The 18,917-nt window shown below is 37.1% G+C and overlaps 1 protein-coding gene across 1 annotated transcript in view; it reads right to left on the bottom strand.

The window, feature by feature from the left end:
- Positions 1-18,917, bottom strand: part of Wdfy2 (WD repeat and FYVE domain containing 2) — a 159,424-nt gene that overhangs the window by 38,425 nt on the left and 102,082 nt on the right. The window contains exon 4 of the mRNA XM_048341437.1: positions 5,457-5,511. Coding sequence (XP_048197394.1) covers positions 5,457-5,511 — 55 coding nt within the window. The remainder of the gene's footprint in view (positions 1-5,456; positions 5,512-18,917) is intronic.

Below are 18,917 nucleotides of genomic sequence, written 5' to 3'. Positions count from 1 at the left end.
TATGCCCAGATACTTCATCTCATCTTCATGGTTATAAAGAAATTACATAGTTGTACAAAGAGGTTTCAATTCCATAGATCAAGTTATGAGTACAATGCATATTGATTAGTGGCACCTCTTCTATCATTCTCCCCCATAATATTGCTATGCACATGGGTAGAAAAGTGTTGGTTTGAGTACCTGTTCTTAGTGATGTATATGTCATTTAATGTTTCTTAATGTTGACCCAACAGTGCATTTCTGGGATAAAACTCACTTGATAATGTATTTTTAAAAACAAATTACTGGATTTGGTTAAATGGAGAATGGAAGACTGCTTTTCTGTTCTTGTTCTTGTTTCTGTTCTTGTTATTTTATATATATATATATATATATATATCATCAGAAAATACTTATTTCATAGTATGGGCTGGAAAGTCTTTCATTTAGCCAAAGATTTGGTTCATTATGAAATAATCTTCTTTATCCTTAGTAATCGTCTTTGCTCAGGGATCTTCTTTGATATTAATAAAACTATCCAGCTTCATTTTAATTAGTGACTTCTCATGATATGTCTTCTTCCATTTTCTAAACGTATTTATGTCTTTAAATTTAAAGTGAGCTGTGAACAGCTTATATTTGATTCTAAGATTGTCATTCAATCTGACAGTCTGCCTTTTTAATTGGCATTGGATCATTTATTGATATTGACAATGTTATATTTAAATCTATCATCTTGCTGTTTGTTTTCTCTTTTTCATATTCCTTTTCCCTCTCTATCTCTGTCTTTTTTCCTCCTGGAACTATTTTATGATTCTATTTTATTGCTTTTGTTAGCTTATAAGTTGCAATTTGTTACTTTAATGACTATTCTAGGGTTATTTGCAACTTCTTAATTGTTAATTGTAACCTACTAGAATTTTCCCTAATACTTAATGTATATGTAGCATAAAAGTTGTATAACGGTATATATTTCTATTTTTCCTTACCTCCTGGCTTTTGTGTTATTGTTCTTACACATTTTAATTTTTCATATGATATGAACCCCATGGAACTTTGTCATTAATTTTACTTAAGTACCTAATGTTCTTACCTAAGAAGCAATCTTTAGAATTATTACTATTTGGGCATTTTTCATTCTTTTGAGTAGATGTTCATCTCCCTTTGACATTACTTTCTTCCTGAAGGACTTCCTGTAATATTTTTTTTTCAGGGCAGGTCTATGGGGGACTAATTCTTCTAATTTTTTATTTCTAAAAAAAATTTTATTCCTATTTTTGAAAGATTTTCTCAGGAAATAGAATCTCAATCAATGAAAATTGGACATGGTGGGCTGGGGATATAGCCTAGTGGCAAGAGTGCCTGCCTCGGATACACGAGGCCCTAGGTTCGATTCCCCAGCACCACATATACAGAAAAAATGGCCAGAAGCAGCGCTGTGGCTCACGTGGCAGAGTGCTAGCCTTGAGCGGGAAGAAGCCAGGGACAGTGCTCAGGCCCTGAGTCCAAGGCCCAGGACTGGCCAAAAAAAAAAAAAAAAAAAAAAAAAAGAAAATTGGACATGGTGGTATGTACCTACCATCCCAGCTATGTGAGAAGTAAAAATAAGAGCATCCTGTTCAAGGCCAGTCCATTAATAAGCTCAAAACCTATTTGAAAAATAACTTAAGGAAAAAGAGCTAGGGGAGGAAGCATAGCTCAGAGGGGGATGATGACCCAAGTGGTAGAATACCCTTAGCAAGTATGAGGCCTTGAATTCTGACCCCAGTACTCTAAAAAGAAATAAAAACTTCCTGTTTTGTTTCTACACTTCCTTTCCTCCCTGCTTCCCTTTCCTTTCTTTTTTTCCCCTATAGTTTTCTTTCTTTCCTTCCTTCTTTCTTTTGAAAGAAGATTTTACCTAACCTAGGCTGATCTCAAACACTTGATCTTTGGGCCTTAAGCTCCTGAGTACAAGTATGCACTACCATGCCCAGCTTCTGATTTGTTCAATTATTTAAACTGTGCTTTGATCTCTTTCAGATTATTAATCATTTTCTGAGAGCCTTTCTCTAATTTGTAATATATGCTAATACCTTCTCATGGTAGATTAATTTCTTATTACATTTGAAACTTTAAAAATTTCATATCATCCTAAGCAGTCCTTGTTGTTTTTTTGTTTTGTTTTGTTGTCTTGTTTTGCAGTGCTGGGATCAAATCCAGGGCTTTGCATATACTGAAAGAGTGTTCTACCATGGACCTATTGCCTTAGCTAAACAATTGTTGTTTTTGCTATAGAATCTTTGTGACAGTTGTCTTGTGGAAGACAGCATTCACATTTAATTCTAGCAGGTACTTCAAGGTTATCACTAATCAAAAACAAATTTTATGTTAATATTTTCACAGCACTTCCAGCTCAACATAATTGGTTTAAATTTATATTCCAAACCCAAAAGTTTTTGGCTAGATTTTAGATTTATCATGAGAGACATCTCCTGCCTATTCAGCATTGCAGTGAGGAATAAATTTCCTTGTAGCCTTTGGGCCAGTAAGAGAAAGGTTTCTTCCCCTTTCATTCCTGAGTCCTTTATGAGTTTTCTATGAAATTCTTGGTTCTATAGTATTTCACCTCCCTCAAGCCCGAATCCTCGTCTGTGGTCCCCAAGTGCATGTTCATACTCCAGCACCAGCTATTACTGGTTCCCTCAATCTCCACAAGACAGTTGTAGTATAAATTCATATGTCTATTGCTATGAGATTTACTTCTCTCTGCTCTGGCAACTCAGGAATTTTGTTCTTCTCAAGAGCATACTATTACAGTAAAATAAACAATCAAAACATCAAAAAGTGTTGTTTACCGTTTTTATCTCTAGATGATTGTGAAGAAAGCTTCTATAATAATATACCTTTCAAAAACTAATCTAGCTCTTGATATTTAATAATTTTCTTGCAGATAAAGTAGAAACAGATGAACTATATTTTAAAAGACTCCCTCAAATAATGGTGCCTAAAGCTTGGTTTCTCATGATATGCTCTTCATATGTACATCTGTGAGGCCAATCAGTATTTTTTGTTTGTTGTTTGTGCTTATACTGGGGCTTGAACTCAGGGCCTTTTACTCTTATTTGAATTTAACAATCATGGCTGGTGCTCTACCACTTGAGCCATGCCTCCACTACCAGCTTTTTGCTGGTTAATTGGAGATGAGTCTCTTGGGTTGGTCTTCCCAGGCTGGATCCAAACCTAGATTCTTAGATCTCAGCCTCCTGAGTAGCTAATAATACAGGCATAAGGCACTTGCACCAGCTTCAATCATTATTTTTAACAAGACAATAAGGAACCACATATTTTAACAGGTATACACCTACAAAAACCATAAAACTTAGTAGAAATTAATGTATTAATGACAACTGTAGTAGGGAAATATCTTGATAAGCTGAGATGATGAACTAAATAAGATGATGAACAGCATGTAAAGTCTAGGTACTAAAACAAAAAATGAAAACAAAAACAACTTCAAAGCTAGTCATGGTGACACATACCTCTAATGGGAAGCTAAGGCAGGAGGGTCATGAATTTGAGGCCAGCCTGGTCTACATTCATGAAACTGCCTCACAGAGCCAAGAATCAAAACCAACAAACAAGAAACCTCCACCCATTCTCCCCCAAAAGCTAAACAACAACCAAAACCCCCACAAAATACTCAAAAAAATCCATCAAAAGTACAGAATACACCTAAAAAATAATTCTAAAAGAACTGCTGAAGTGTTATGGACTACAGCGAAAGGTTCATCTTTGTTCTATGACAAATCTGAGAGACTCTTTTGTAGAGTTGTGGCCAAGTAATAGAGCATCCATTTTGAGTGAAAAGCTAAGGGAGAACAATAGGCCCTGAGTTCAAGCCAGTACTGGCAAAAAATGGGGGTTGGGGGAGAACAGTGTCCAGGAGAGGGAAGAAATTTTATTTTGTACTTAATCAGATTATACACACAATTAGTTATCAGTTGCTATATATAACAACTTACCTAAAAGTTGGTGGCTCAAACCATCAACATTTATTATCTAGTTTCTGTGGGTTAGAAACCTTGGTGCATTTTGACTGGGTGCCTCCGCCCTAAGGTTTCTTGCAGGATGGAATCAAAATGTGGGATGTAGCTCAGGTCTCATCTGAAAGCTTAATAGATGGGAGGTCTGTTTCAGAGCTCTTTCACATAATTCTGGCTGAATTGTGAGAATTAGGATGTGGACAAGGTATCATTCAGTTCTTCAGTACACAGGCCTCTCCACTGGGCTCCACAGGGTAGTAGGTTTCCATCAGACATACAAGCAAGAAACCAGGAGAGGGCCAGCACAATGGAAGTCCTGGTCTCTCTGAAACCTAATCTTGGAAGGGACAGCCATGACTAGCTAGATATTACAGGTTCAGTTCACACTCAAGGGGAGCAGTGTGGATGTCAGGAGACAATGTTCATTAGGAGCTATTTTAAAGGTACCTGTCATACCAGGTCATGCTTTTAAATGGATCTAGTAGCACAATATGATATCCCAAATTTGTGGCTAAGACAAAAATGCATGTTTAAAGAACAAGAGCTCAGGTTATAAAAAGGAGGAGTTGAGATATAAAATGCTTAAGTGTTTAAAGAAGTTTAAAAAAAATGAAAGGAGAGCAAGAGAGACTACTGTATTTAGTTTTAGTCATTCCAATAGGCTGAGCAAAGACCAAGAAAAGAGCATTCCAATACATCACACAACAGTTTAATGAACTATTTATCTAGCCACATTCTACATCCATTTATAGACTGCTTATAAACAGACACTATTTCTTGTCCACTATTCCACCCTGAGTTACTATAACAAGTAGATACTCAATAAATGTTTGATGACTGACAAGTAGAAAAATTATTAAGAATAATATTATGGGAAAATGAATTCTATTTTCAAATTTTCAAATAAAGATGTTAATGCTTAGATCATTCCCAAATCAGACTGGGTTGAAGTGTCCCTGGAAGAATTACGGGAAATGCTGGGTGATCACAGGGACAAATGAGGACAAGAGATCTAGATAAAACAGCCTCAAGGTCTTAAAGGTCTCATGTTTTGTTTCAATGACACTGTTGGTCTCAATAAAGAGATCTTTACCACACATTACTCTTGACCTTCAGTATGACAATGGTCAACATTCCAATGCTGAAGAACCAGTAAAGACTTTAATCCTTTCCCCTGGATTGATCCCAGTTCCTGAGCCTGTAGTGTTTCAAGGCACAGTGATACAGGAAGATAAAAGCTGTGGGATAGGGAATCACAGTGACCTGGTCTAGCTGTATACTTGACAGTAATATCCCAAACTCTTTTGGCCTTAGAAACTCAATTCACATACTACCTCACAGGGCTTCTGTTTTGTTCCTCTGACCAGGGAAAACCAGTGTTCTCTTTGGGCAGTGAAAATCATCAATAGATAGTTTAAAGATTAGGTAATAAAACTTCTTCCCACTACTTACCTTGGTAGTTTTTCACAGGAGTCATCTTGTTATAATCTTCTGACAAAATAAACTCCTGCAAAAGAAAAGAAAAATATTAAGCTAAAAGAAACCCGTTAAGTTAGTAACTATGTTTTGGTAAAACAAGATTTTATAAAGCCAATATTATCATAGAATTACATCTAACATTAGTCCTTTAGCAATCAACTCAGCATTTGTGTACCTCTCTAAAAGAAACCATCAATCTTTACCTTGTAATGCTTCAATTGACTTTAAGATATATGCACAAGAAAAAATACTCCATCAAGTTCAGCATCTTGCTATTTGGAAGATAAACTGGATTCAAAATACTTTTCTCTCTGTGATATCAAAGTTGAAAATTTGCCAATGAGCAAATAGATGGCAATTTTCTACTAGTGAATTACATATATAGGAAAGAGTCTGCATCTAAATGGATAATCTCAAGGCCGTTTCTTGCTTATTCCTTGTGTTTAGGTATGTTGCAAAGTGTTTGGCACAATAAATAATCCATAAATATTGGTGAATTATGTGGAAAGCCCTCCCAATTTGATGAGATCAACTTGGATATCAACTGTACTGTTCATATGTAGCACACTGTATATACTTCCTGAAGGGACACATAAAAGATGAGTGTGCAGGTTTCATGTAAGCACCTATGTACACAGCATTGCATAGTACAAGGCAAGTGTTGGCCTAGCCAAATTTTGAGTCCTTCAGCTTCTTTCAGATGCAAAACATCCACATATTCTTTCAAAAGAAGTTGTCAAACACAAAGAAAGCTACAAAGTGTACTGAAGTAATGCTTTTATCTGAGTTTAAAAACAAAACAATGAATCTTTTCACAACATTTGGAAGCATCTAGAATTTTTCTCTGAGGACTTAAAAATGAGGAGGGGTGAGAGGATGGGTGTATAAAATCCTTTCTTGCAATCAGATATTTACTGAGTTCGTACAAATTATGTAATCTTGAGAAGAAAATAATTACTGTATTATTTTTGTGATAAATATCACAAAGGCAAAGTGAAAGTGATAGGAAAGAATATAATGGGCAAACACATTTCTTTGGCTCTCTATACCCCTTCCCCTGCTTTTTTTTCCCCCTTTGCTGGGGCTTGAACTCTGGGCCTGGGTATTGTCCCTGGGCTCCTTTTGGTCAAGGCTAGAACTTGAGCGACAGCTTCACATCCGGCTTTTTCTTTTTTTTTTTTTTGGCCAGTCCTGGGCCTTGGACTCAGGGCCCGAGCTCCGTCCCTGGCTTCTTCCCACTCAAGGCTAGCACTCTGCCACTTGAGCCACAGCGCCGCTTCTGGCCGTTTTCTGTATATGTGGTGCTGGGGAATCGAACCTAGGGCCTCGTGTATCCGAGGCAGGCACTCTTGCCACTAGGCTATATCCCCAGCCCGCATCCGGCTTTTTCTGTGAACAATTGGAGATAAAAGTTTCACAGACTTTCCTGCCTGGACTAGCTTCAAACTGTGATTCTTAGATCTCAGCCTACTGAGTAAGTAGGATTACAGGTATGAGCCACTGGCACCTGGATGGCTCTTTACTTTTTAATTCCAAACCCTATTAAAAACCTTATCTACAAATAAGGTTTGCTCCACAATGATTTTCTCCCTTCTAACATTATTCTACATATCACTTTTTACATTCATATCATTATTCCTTCAAAGGGGTAGCACTGTATCCATTTTCCATTTCTGAAGAATTAGACTCACAATTGAAGAGATCAGACTAGGCTAAAAGAAGTACAGTAGAATGCCCCAAAGGAGCTAACTGATTGACTGATTATAGGAAAACCTTAAGTTTCCTAAATTGTCATTTAGGCTTAAGTGTCCAGCTTTAATCCCAGGGAGGAGGATAAGTATGGCAAAAATTTGGGAGAGTATGTCACATTTCATGATTTTTAATCATAGGAGCCGCATTATTCTGCTGACTGTACTGAGGCACATCTGTAATCCCAGCTTATTCAAGGCAAAGGCGAACCTTGAGGCTAGCAAAGGCAAAGTTAGCAAAAACTTGTCTCAAAATAAAATACAAATGAAAGGGTTGGGGGTACAAAACAGGGTGGAAGGGGAGAAATGTGATAGCAGTAGTAGGGAGATGAATAAGGATGAATAGTAGTAGTTTGCTGGCATATATGAAAATACAACAATGAAAAGTGTCAAGTAGCTAAGAAGGGCTTAGGGTAAAGGGAGAGAATAGAGAGGATAAGATTGATGGGGTACATTCATACTACTTATACATACGTGGAAATATCACAATGTAGCATACCCTTGTATAACTAATGTATGCTTAAAAAAAAGGGCTGTAGTGTAGCTTAAGTGGCAGACCAAGGGTTCAATCACCAGTATCTCAAAATAAAACAAAACAAAACAAAACAAAAAACAAACAACACACACACAACATCATATGCTATTTTAAGAGATTTAAGAAGCATAAACATTTAAAGGTCCATTGTGTACCATTTCTCAAGAGAAATATAATGAAAAGTATTAGTGTAATAATACATGTATCAGGGCTGGGAATATGGCCTAGTGGCAAGAGTGCTTGCCTCCTACACATGAAGCTCTCGGTTCAATTCCCCAGCACCACATATATGAAAAACGACCAGAAGGGGCTCTGTGGCTCAGGTGGCAGAGTGCTAGCCTTGAGCGGGAAGAAGCCAGGGACAGTGCTCAGGCCCTGAGTCCGAGTCCGAGTCCAAGGCCCAGGACTGGCCAAAAAAATAATAATAATAATACATGTATCAAAACAAAATCTTAAAGACTATTTGGTGATGCTGCTTTTAACAAATCACACAGGTCATTCCAGGAGTATATAATTACTAATAACAATTTGGGGGGGGGGCTGGGATATGGCCTAGTGGCAAGAGTGCTTGCCTCCTATACATGAAGCCCTCGGTTCAATTCCCCAGCACCTCATATACAGAAAATGGCCATAAATGGCACTGTGGCTCAAGTGGCAGAGTGCTAGCCTTGAGCAAGAAGAAGCCAGGGACAGTGCTCAGGCCCTGAGTCCAAGGCCCAGGACTGGCAAAAAAAACAACAACAATTTTTTTGGTGAATGCACAGAATGTGTAATATTCTTTCACTGATTAATGTTTGTATTATTTCCAGTTTTTACTATAAATATTAAATTAAATATATATTATATCTCAATCAACAGTACCACACAAGTTTTATGAGTAGAACTACTGGATCAGAGACATGACCATTTAAGATGTAATAGATAGTGCCAAATTTGAGTTTTCAGACTATTTAATCTATTACTATTATAATAATATAATGTTAAAGTCTGTCTAAAACTTGTGTTTACTTCCTTAAGACTGACAAAAGAAGAAACTAGATCAAAGATGCATACATTTTAAGTTATGTTTGGATAAAATTTCTCTTCCCATCTTCTTTTCTATCCTTCCATTCAACTGTCCAGCTATTACCTAGTTAATTCTAATTCTCAGTGTAATAAATCTCAATACAGAGTATGCAATAGAAAAGTTAGTAACTGTCCCTTTGAAGCAACCAGAGCTAACAGTTAACATGCTATGCCAATAGCTTGCCACACTTAAAAATTCTTATTCTAACATACATATACACACAAAGGTTCTATTTTGTCTAAAATCACTATCACACAAAAAACAGTAACGCACTATAGATGTTACTCTGAATTTGCAAGATTATAACTTATTCTGATGGTCTGGTAATAAATACTCGATAAAATGAATATACTTACTTTATGCAAGTATTAAATGTACTTGTCTTCTATTTGTTTTTTACGATTACAACTAAACTGCAAGAAGAGTCAACATGTACATGCTAAGGTACATGTAAGAACACATGGCTGGCTCAAAGATCATATACATTTCATGCTGTACTAAACACTGCCAGATTACTCCCCTACCCACCACCTTCATATACAAGCATATTCTCCCACAGCTCCTTAACATTTTGTGTTAATCATTTCAATTTCTGCCAAACCAATGCACAGATAAAAATGGTATCTCATTATTGTTTACAAGCTACAGTATGTTTTGTAGGCTTCCTTGACATTTTTATTTCTTAAATGAAATTTCTGTCCAAATTTTGCTTTAGCCTGCTTCCCTAAAAAAACAGACCCTGAAGCAAAGCTTAAGTCTAATGATGAATGTAGAGGTGCAATATCAGCAGTGTAACTGAGGGAAAGCAAGGCAGAGAAAGCAGAGAAAGATGACCAGGCTAAACAAACAGTACAAGAAATGTATCCAATGCCTAACGTATGAAACTGTAACCTCTCTGTATTCCAGTTTGATAATAAAAATTTGGAAAAAACAAAAAAGATGACCAGGCTACCAAGCTGGCCAAGCTTCCCATAGAAGTCCAGCTGTTCCAGTGCAGAGAAGTCCCTAGACAGATAGAACTGAACATAAAGTTTAGGAAGAATCCTCTGGAGGAAGGAGGAAGGAGAGAATATACCTGCCAATTAGTTCTCTCTCACCTCCCTTTGAATGTGGGTGATAGCTCTATGTGGCTTTAACTTATTTCTCCTGAAAAGTAGTATTACCTTGCCCCTTTTGCAGTCACTGTGATGTCAGATCTTTGGCCCAGCACTCGTGTGCTCCCACAATAGAAAAGATGGCAGAGGAAACCAGAAATTCTGAGCTTTGGCCTCCAAGTGGAACAAGGAGCCAAGGGCCCAAGGGGTAGGGGTGAGGAAACACAGGCAGGGGGATTGAAAATGAGAAACCCTAGCAAAAAAATACCTAGAACAAAACAGAACTGGCAGTATGACTCAAGTGATAAAGTGCCTGCCTAACAAGTTTAAGGCCCTGAACCAAAACCTCAGTGGGGGGAGGGGGGAAGATACGTATTAATCATATTTGCTATTAATATTTTCTTTGGATAGTTTTCTAGAAATGAAATTAATGTCAAAGTACCAATGAATAGTACCAGCATATTTTTCTAAATGATTAGTGCCAATTTGTATCTCTCTATCAGTATAAAATTGGGACTACTTTTTTTTCAATTCTAGCTAATACCTATATTCTAAGATTACTACTAGAGAAAAATGCAGCTTTAAATTTTTCTAAGGCTTCAAAATATTTATTAGCCCTTAGTACTACTTGTTTGAGGGCTTTTACTGCTATCTGTAGGAGTTTAGTGTTTCTTATAGATTGAGGACATCATCCTTTTACCTCTTCCAACCACTGTTGTTTTATTTAATTTATTTAATTTATAAATAGCTTTTTTCTCAATCTTCAGAAGCTTTGTATTTTCCTTTGTAATTTCCACTGTTTCAAACTTGCAATCTTCTTTTAGAATCTGTAGAGGTATTCTCTCTATTTAGTTCCTTTAGAGAATATGACTTCAAAGTACCATCTTAGAAGCAGAGACTAGGTCTTTATCAGATACAGAAACTATGGGGTCCTTAATCTTGGACTTCCAGTACCCAGAACTGTGAGAAATAAATTTCTGCTGCTTAGCTAATCTCCAGCACTTTATTATGGCTGCAGGAATGGGCTTAGACATGCAGGGCAAAATTAAAGCCTGTGTTAACCATGAAAATATCTCAACTTCATGTACATGTCAAAGTAGCAGGCCTCGTAGTAGGCTGTGTGTACTTATTGGTCAGTTTTCTCTGTGTGTGTGTGTGTGTGTGTGTATATATATATATGTATATATATATGAGTGTATACATACATTATCAATTATATAATATAATTAGAAAACAATGAGCTTCACTCTATTGCTGTTTGCTGTTCTTATAGTGATCCTTACTCTCTGGTCTGAGCTTACTGGTCAAGAAATGCTATTGCAATTCTAAGCACTCTTTACCTTTCACCTGTTAAATATGGAACAGTAAAATATATTCTCAAGAATCCCAGTAGAATCATGGTTTGTTACACATTTTAAAACCCTCAATTTTTAGTTTCTTGCTTTGTTTGAAAACTTGCCAATGATCTTTTATGTCTTAAAATACAGTACCACTTAGGAATCTAAAATTAGGTTGTTAGCTACTGATTCTTTGTCATGTTTGTGTAAAGATATAAACTGACTGTACCATAGGCCTACATTTTATGAAGAAAATAGAACTATAGTTAAATTTGCTATGTACGGTTTTTCCTCAGAAATGTATTACTCACTAAGCTCAAAATGAACTATACAACTTGTGGGTGGGGACAGGAGGGAAAAATTGGGAGAGAGCAAGGAAAAGGGTGGCAGTGTCCAAAAAGAAATGTACTCTTCTGTGACTTATGCAACTGTAACCCCTGTGTACACCACCTTTATAATAACAACAAAAAAAGGAATGCATTTCAAGCCAATTTGCAAGGTCAACCCCCCCCCCATATAAAAAAAGAACTGAGTGCAAATGTTACATATAATGATAAGGGGAATGATGTCATCTGTTTAATTACCTAGAAAAAGTGCTACATAAAATCCTCCAGCTCCGAGATAGTCTTGTATTTGTGCCCAAACAAAGCCATTCCTGAAGAGAACAGACACATAAAAAGTGTCATCAACACAGAAGCGTAATATTTCTGATTGGGGATCGAGTTGTCTTGTTCTGCATATGTCTCCATAAAAGCAAAGCTGATCTACAGGCAAAGCCTAGTTGCAAGGTCAGATACTAAGTTTCTCACTTTGAATATCTATCCATTTTAGGAAGTTCCAGGATATTGTCAAAGTTATTACCTTGTGTCTCAATTGAAAGTGAATGAAGTGAATAATTCTGTAGTGAAAACATAAAAGTGTAATATTAAACTCTAATTCTTCCTCTTCCCCCCTTTCCTCCACTTCACAACAATCTTTTCTACTTGAGAAATCTCATATGAGTGTACTTACACAATTTTTTTTTCTCTCTGTGACTGGGCATATTTCACTTAGCACAATGTCTGGAAGGTTCATTCTTCTGTTTCTTTTTCTTTTTCTTTTCTTTTTTTTTTTTTTTTTTTGGTCAGTTGTGGGGCTGAAACTCAGCCTGAGCACTGCCACTGAGCTCTTCAACTCAAGGTAGAGCACTAGCTCTACCACATTGAGCCACAGCATCAATTCCTGGAAGGTTCATTCTTGACTACAGTATCTGATGGGATTTCCTACTATGATATTTCTTGCCACTAGGCTATATCCCCAGCCCTTAAAAATAGGTAATATTTCTTTGTATGCACAGACTACATTTTCTTTCTTTTTTTTTTTGGCCAGTCCTGGGCCTTGGACTCAGGGCCTGAGCACTGTCCCTGGCTTCTTCCCGCTCAAGGCTAGCACTCTGCCACTTGAGCCACAGCGCCGCTTCTGGCCATTTTCTGTATATGTGGTGCTGGGGAATCGAACCTAGGGCCTCGTGTATCCGAGGCAGGCACTCTTGCCACTAGGCTATATCCCCAGCCCCTACATTTTCTTTATCAATACATCTGTTGATGGAAACAATGGTCACCTCTACCTCTTGGCTGTTGTGAATAATACTGTAACAAACACAGAGTGTAGCTATCTCAAGACCCTGAGTTCAATTCCTTTGGATAGATACCCAGTAATGTGATTGCTGAATCACATGAATATTCTATTCTTAACATTTTTTGAGAAGCTCCATGTATAAAAGGGTAATTGATTTAAATTCAGTGTTAGGACAGTATTGAAGCAGACTAAATTAGTGATATTGAGGCATTAGAACAAAAAAAACCTAAAATTCAGGACATTAAAAAAATCAAAATGAGTGAAGAGCCAAGAATGAAACAATAAATTCTGTTTAAATATGTAACTTGAAGTCTCTTTCGCACCCTGTCCTAATTAGGCTATTGCAGCTAAACCATGCTTTAACTTTGTACTAATAATGTGCCCAGAGCGCCAGACAAATACCTCAACTCATCCTTGCACTAAAAAGAGACCTTGTTAAAGGCACATAAACTTCTCCTAATGAAATAATTCTCCATCCTAAATAAACATCTTCTAAACAAAACCTGGCATATCCTCAAACATGTCAATTGAGACTTGGTCTCTAGGAATCTCTTCAGTTTCAAAACAGAAATACAAATTGGAGAAGGATTATTAACACGGCAAAATTAAACACTGTAAATAATGAGAACACATATTTCTTTCTCCCAATTAGGTAGAATATATGATAGAGGTAGTTACTCTATGTCCCAGATGAGTGTTAACTTCAAGATGCTTGACATTAACAACAATAACAAAACAACAACAAAAGCCATGATCCCATTTCCTGGAATTTGTTTTTTTCTTCTTCTAGAGATTAACAAATGCAATCATGCTATTCATTATACACTACATGGAAAATGACCTGTGTAACTTGGTGGGCAGGTATGGGGGGAACAAATTCGGGAAAAGAAAAGGCTGGGGTAGCATTGTCAAAAAAGAAGAAATGTGCTTATTACCTGACTTATGAAATGGTAGCCCCTCTGTACAACACCTTACTAATCACAAGAAAATTGTTTTTTTTAAGATGTTTGGCACTTAATCAACAGAGTGCAAATAAAAGTCAAAAGAAACAGGCACCCATATCATTAGGACTTTTTAATTTGTGAGATCATCTCAGACTCACTTGGGTGATAATGTCAAAAACTTTCAAAAGCAAAATGATTTGGCTAATAGGTACCTAGCAGGAAGAATATGTTTATCAAGAGGAAAATTAAGGGGCTGGGGATATGGCCTAGTGGCAAGAGAGCTTGCCTCGTATACATGAGGCCCTGGGTTCAATTCCCCAGCACCACATATACAGAAAACGGCCAGAAGTGGCGCTGTGGCTCAAGTGGCAGAGTGCTAGCCTTGAGCAAAAAGAAGCCAGGGACAGTGCTCAGGCCCTGAGTCCAAGCCCCAGGACAGGCCAAAAAAAAAAAGAGGAAAATTAAACATCTCTAGACTAAGTTGAAACTTACAAATGTGCCTGATGTAGAGGACTTGGCATGCTTCTCATATGTCCACATCTCAGCCTGGGATGTGCTGTTTCTGCTTGAGGTTTTTTTTGTTTGTTTGTTTTTCTGTCCTGCTTTTTCTTTTAATCAAATAAAAATTCTGTAAACTTCTCACCTAACTAGACTCATCCTTAAGTTCTTCTGTGACAAGGTCACTGAAGAATTTTCTTGGATGTTTTGTGAAGACAGCATCCCCACATCACAAACTTGGAACCTTATGCTGAGATTCAGGCCCTGGGAAGCCATTCTGGATTTGTAGAGGTCTTGGTTCTGGTGACATCAGTTGGTGACCCTACAAAGAAATTTTCAATGGTGGTCTGACAGCAGTGTTACTACCTTTAAAACTGATTTCTTTCTTACTATCTAGCTTCAAGATTATCAGTGTCTCCTTTCTGCCCAAGTATCAGGAAGTTCAGAATCAAATTCAAGTCATAATCACATTATGCTAATCCTGATAATCTGTGATATGTGGGTTATTCTAGATTTTCCACGGGCTCTTAGTTACAAGGAACTCAAGTCACTAAAGAAGAGAGGGTGAAGAGAAACAGTGCCAAGGAAGTTGCACTGGCTAGCCTTTATCTTTCATAGGTTTAGGGCATCCCTTCTGAAATCTCTATAAGAGACATTACCTATTCACAATCAAGCATACTTTTCTGACAAGTCATGTCTGCTATCAGGCCATCACAAAGCAGAATGAAGTTTTTCTCTATGGTACTACAGTGGTAGATACATCATTACACATATATCTAAACCTATGGAATGTATAACACCTAGAGTGAAACCTGACAAAATCTATGGACTTTAGTAACAGTGATGTGTTGATGTGAGTTCATCAATTGTAGTAAATGTGCCACTCTGATGGGGGAGGGTATATAACAAACAGGTTTACAGATTGCTGCAGTTTGAATCTTGAATGTACCCTTAAGAGCCATGTGTTGAAAGCCTTACCTCTAGTGTGGAACCTTTAGAAGGGGGAACTAGTAGAAGGAAATAGGTCACTAGGATGAGCACCTGAGGAGGATATTTGGACTGGTCCTTTCCTTTTCCTTTTTTTTAAAAAAAATTATTTTATTTTATTTTTTTCTTATTTATTGTCAAAGTGATGTACAGAGAGGTTACAGTTTCATACGTTAGGCCTTGGGTACATTTCTTATACTGTTTGTTACCTCCTCCTTCATTCCCCCTCGCCTCTCCCCCTTTCCCTCTTCCCCCATGAGTTGTTCAGTTGGTTTATACCAAACAGTTTTGCAAGTATTGTTTTTGTAGTCATTTGTCCTTTTATCCTTTATCTCTGGATTTTGATATTCCCTTTCACTTTCCTAGTTCTAATACTAGTATATACAATTTCCAATGTACTCAGATAAGATACAGTGATAGTGCAGGTGCAACCACAGGAAGGGGATTTAAGAGGATCATCAACTGGTCCTTTCCTTTTCTGTTTTTCCCTTCCTGGCCACTGTGGGGGGACCTGTGTCACAAGGTCCAAAGCATCAAGGCCACATAACTATGGACAGAAGCCTCTGCAACTATGAGTAAAATTAAGCCTTTCCTCCTTTCAAATTGGTTCTTTTAGGTACTTGTTACAATGATGGAATGTAACACCTAGGTGTTTTTTCCTCCAAATTCCTACTCAGACACAAGTTTATACATAAAATATCAAATCAACAACTTCAAGGTCTTTCAGCATAGAAAGCATTATTATTATTTGGATGTTCCCCTTTTAGGTTGCTTGGAAACTTAATGGAATCTGCCATCACCTTTGCTCCCCGATGTTTTGGGCTTTCACGCCATGCCTCCTTCTCAGTACTGACTGCAAGGAACTAGATCCAGTGGGCTTTTCATTCTCTCTCTCAAGAGAATGGAACGAAAAGGGTTGAAGAGCAAAGAATGATATGAATGTGGAATACCTAGCTCAATGCCATTATGAAGCCTGTCTGTATAGTGGTATATCATACAGAGGAAGCCCCTAAAGTATTCTATACACCCATCATCTTTCATGGACAGTGAAAGACATTGTATACTCTAAAAAACTATTATTTATAGCTGGGCACTAGAGGCTCAAAGTCAGCCTGGGCAGGAAAGCCTATGAAACTCTTTCCAATTAACCACCAAAAAGCCAGAAGTAGAGCTATGGCTCAAGTGGAAGAACACTAGCTTTGAACAAAGAAGCTTAAGAATTCAAGTTCCAGGACTGGCACCAAAACAACAAATAATATTTATATACAATAGAAGTTCTGCTATAATGTATCAGAGGACTTGAGAGATTGGTTTGCATAAAATTTAGTTGTCAATACTTATTTTTAACATAAATAATGGAATAAAACATCCAAGAAAATTATTCAGAACAAAATGACTACATATCGCTGATATCCTCATACCTAGCCTCAAAGCTAAGGCTGGTGACTACCATTCCTGCTTATGAGCAGCTGGTGAAAAACATTTGGATCTTTAATAGTTAAGTTTTGTATTTCCTGGAGTTTTTGAGTTTGTAAATAATTTTGGAGATTATTTAGCAAAATGGTTCACTCTTTAGAGAGAGGAGAAAGTAAAGAAGTGAAATCCAGAGATACTTGGACGTGTCCCAAGGTCAGATGTTCAAATGGTTCCAACAACCCAGGCCAAAAATTTGGGCCTATTGCTTTTTCTTTAAATTCACTGATCTTTTAATTCAGACAAACCTCAAAGAGGACCCTCAGCATGGTACTGAAACCCAGGAGAAGGTCTCATTGAATTTTTATGCATGGCAAATTTTACACTGCAAATTCTTTTATCACTGTTGGCTTCAGAAAACCCAGAATATAGTATGTTACAATACACCTGAATAAAGATAAGCATGGAGTACCATGTATCACCAATGCCTCATCATGTCCTGTTACCCCTGCCAAATCTGACATCTGGAAATAGATCAACAGCTCTTCCATGGACCTTGACTGGATGCAGATTAGCAGCCATTGAAGTACAGTGACTAAACACAGCATGGCCTGGATTTATCTTTGTCAACTATCCCTTCTCCTTCTTCCCACTCACCTTCTATATATTCAGTTATCTGATCCTTGCCACAACTACCATCAGGAGACTTTGCAACTCTTTTATACTGTTGATCACAATCTATTCAATAAGAGCTACCTATGATCAGATTATTTTATCTTCTTTGTAGATTTTAAGAAAGAATGATGATTTGTTTTGTTAATACACGTGTCTTCAGTGTGTCTATTACTTTTCCCAGTACACAGTATAAAGTGAAGTGCTTGTTACCAGAAGAATTCTGGATTTCAGATCTTTTTGGATGGTGGAATTTTTGTTTATACATAATGAGATAACTTAGGGGAAAGACCCAAGTGTGAACATGAAATTCACTTATTTTTCATATGTACTTTATATACACAGCATAAAGGATATCTTATACAATAATGTTAGTGTGTCTACTGAAAAATTCTCAGGCTAAAGGAGGTAAAGAAAACAAGGAAATACCACTAAATTCCTCTTAGCTATTTATCAGACACTTTTTTTTGGCCAGTCCTGGGGCTTGGACTCAGGGCCTGAGCTCTGTCCCTGGCTTCTTTTTGCTCAAGGCTAGCACTCTGCCACTTGAGCCACAGCGCCACTTCTGGCCGTTTTCTGTATATGTGGTGCTGGGGAATTGAACCCAGGGCCTCATGTATACCAGGCAAGCACTCTTGCCACTAGGCCATATCCCCAGCCTTTATCAGACACTTTTAAGACTACATATATATGTCATCTTATTTCATGCACCATTAAGAAAATGAAATATACTTGTAAACTAGCAACTATCCATCATATAAGGAAGTAGTATCATGTTTGTGCTCCAAAAGTTTCAGATTTTGAAACATTTAAATTTCTGGATTTGGAAATTAAGAATGCTCAATCTGATCTGTTCTAAACACTTTAGACTCAATGCTGGAGTATTTCTAGCATTGAGGCTGGAGTCAATACTTGTGATAATTAAGATTTAAGTTTTATTTTATAGAACAACAAAAATTGCAATATATTCCTTCTAGTCCACATTCATTGTCCCAATTCTCCTAGTCAGTTTTACTTTTCCCCATTCTACCTGTCACCTCTATGATCTTCAAATATATGTAAACTATTGCTTCTTTATATAGTTCCAGGGAAAGGTTTGGAGAGGCAAGTAGAGTTTGTTCCCATTGCCTCACAGTAGGTGAGATAGATCAATAGATATACATACATAAGTACATATATATATATATGCACTACATGTCTATAGCAAGTGTGATATTTATTAGTGTATATTTTTATTTGGGTTAAACAATTTGTTCATCAATAGTAGGCCTGGAAGTTAGAAGTAGATTTCTCAAACGGGGTTCAACATTTCCCACAAAGTATTAAATGAAAACATATACAATTAGTAGACCTTCAAATAATAAAACAGAAAAGGATGGAAATCAACTGCTAAGCTGTAAATTTTCCTAACCTATGCTGAAAATATGAACAATATAATACTTATGACTCAATTCTCAAGACTAATAAATACTTTCCTTCTTGGGTCAAGAGAAAACATATGATTGTACGGCTTTTTTAAGCTG

This window comes from Perognathus longimembris, chromosome 3 (genome assembly GCF_023159225.1).
Source record: "Perognathus longimembris pacificus isolate PPM17 chromosome 3, ASM2315922v1, whole genome shotgun sequence".
NCBI lineage: Eukaryota > Metazoa > Chordata > Mammalia > Rodentia > Heteromyidae > Perognathus > Perognathus longimembris.
The sequence above is the reverse complement of the archived record's forward strand: the minus strand, read 5'-3'. Positions and strand labels throughout refer to the sequence as shown.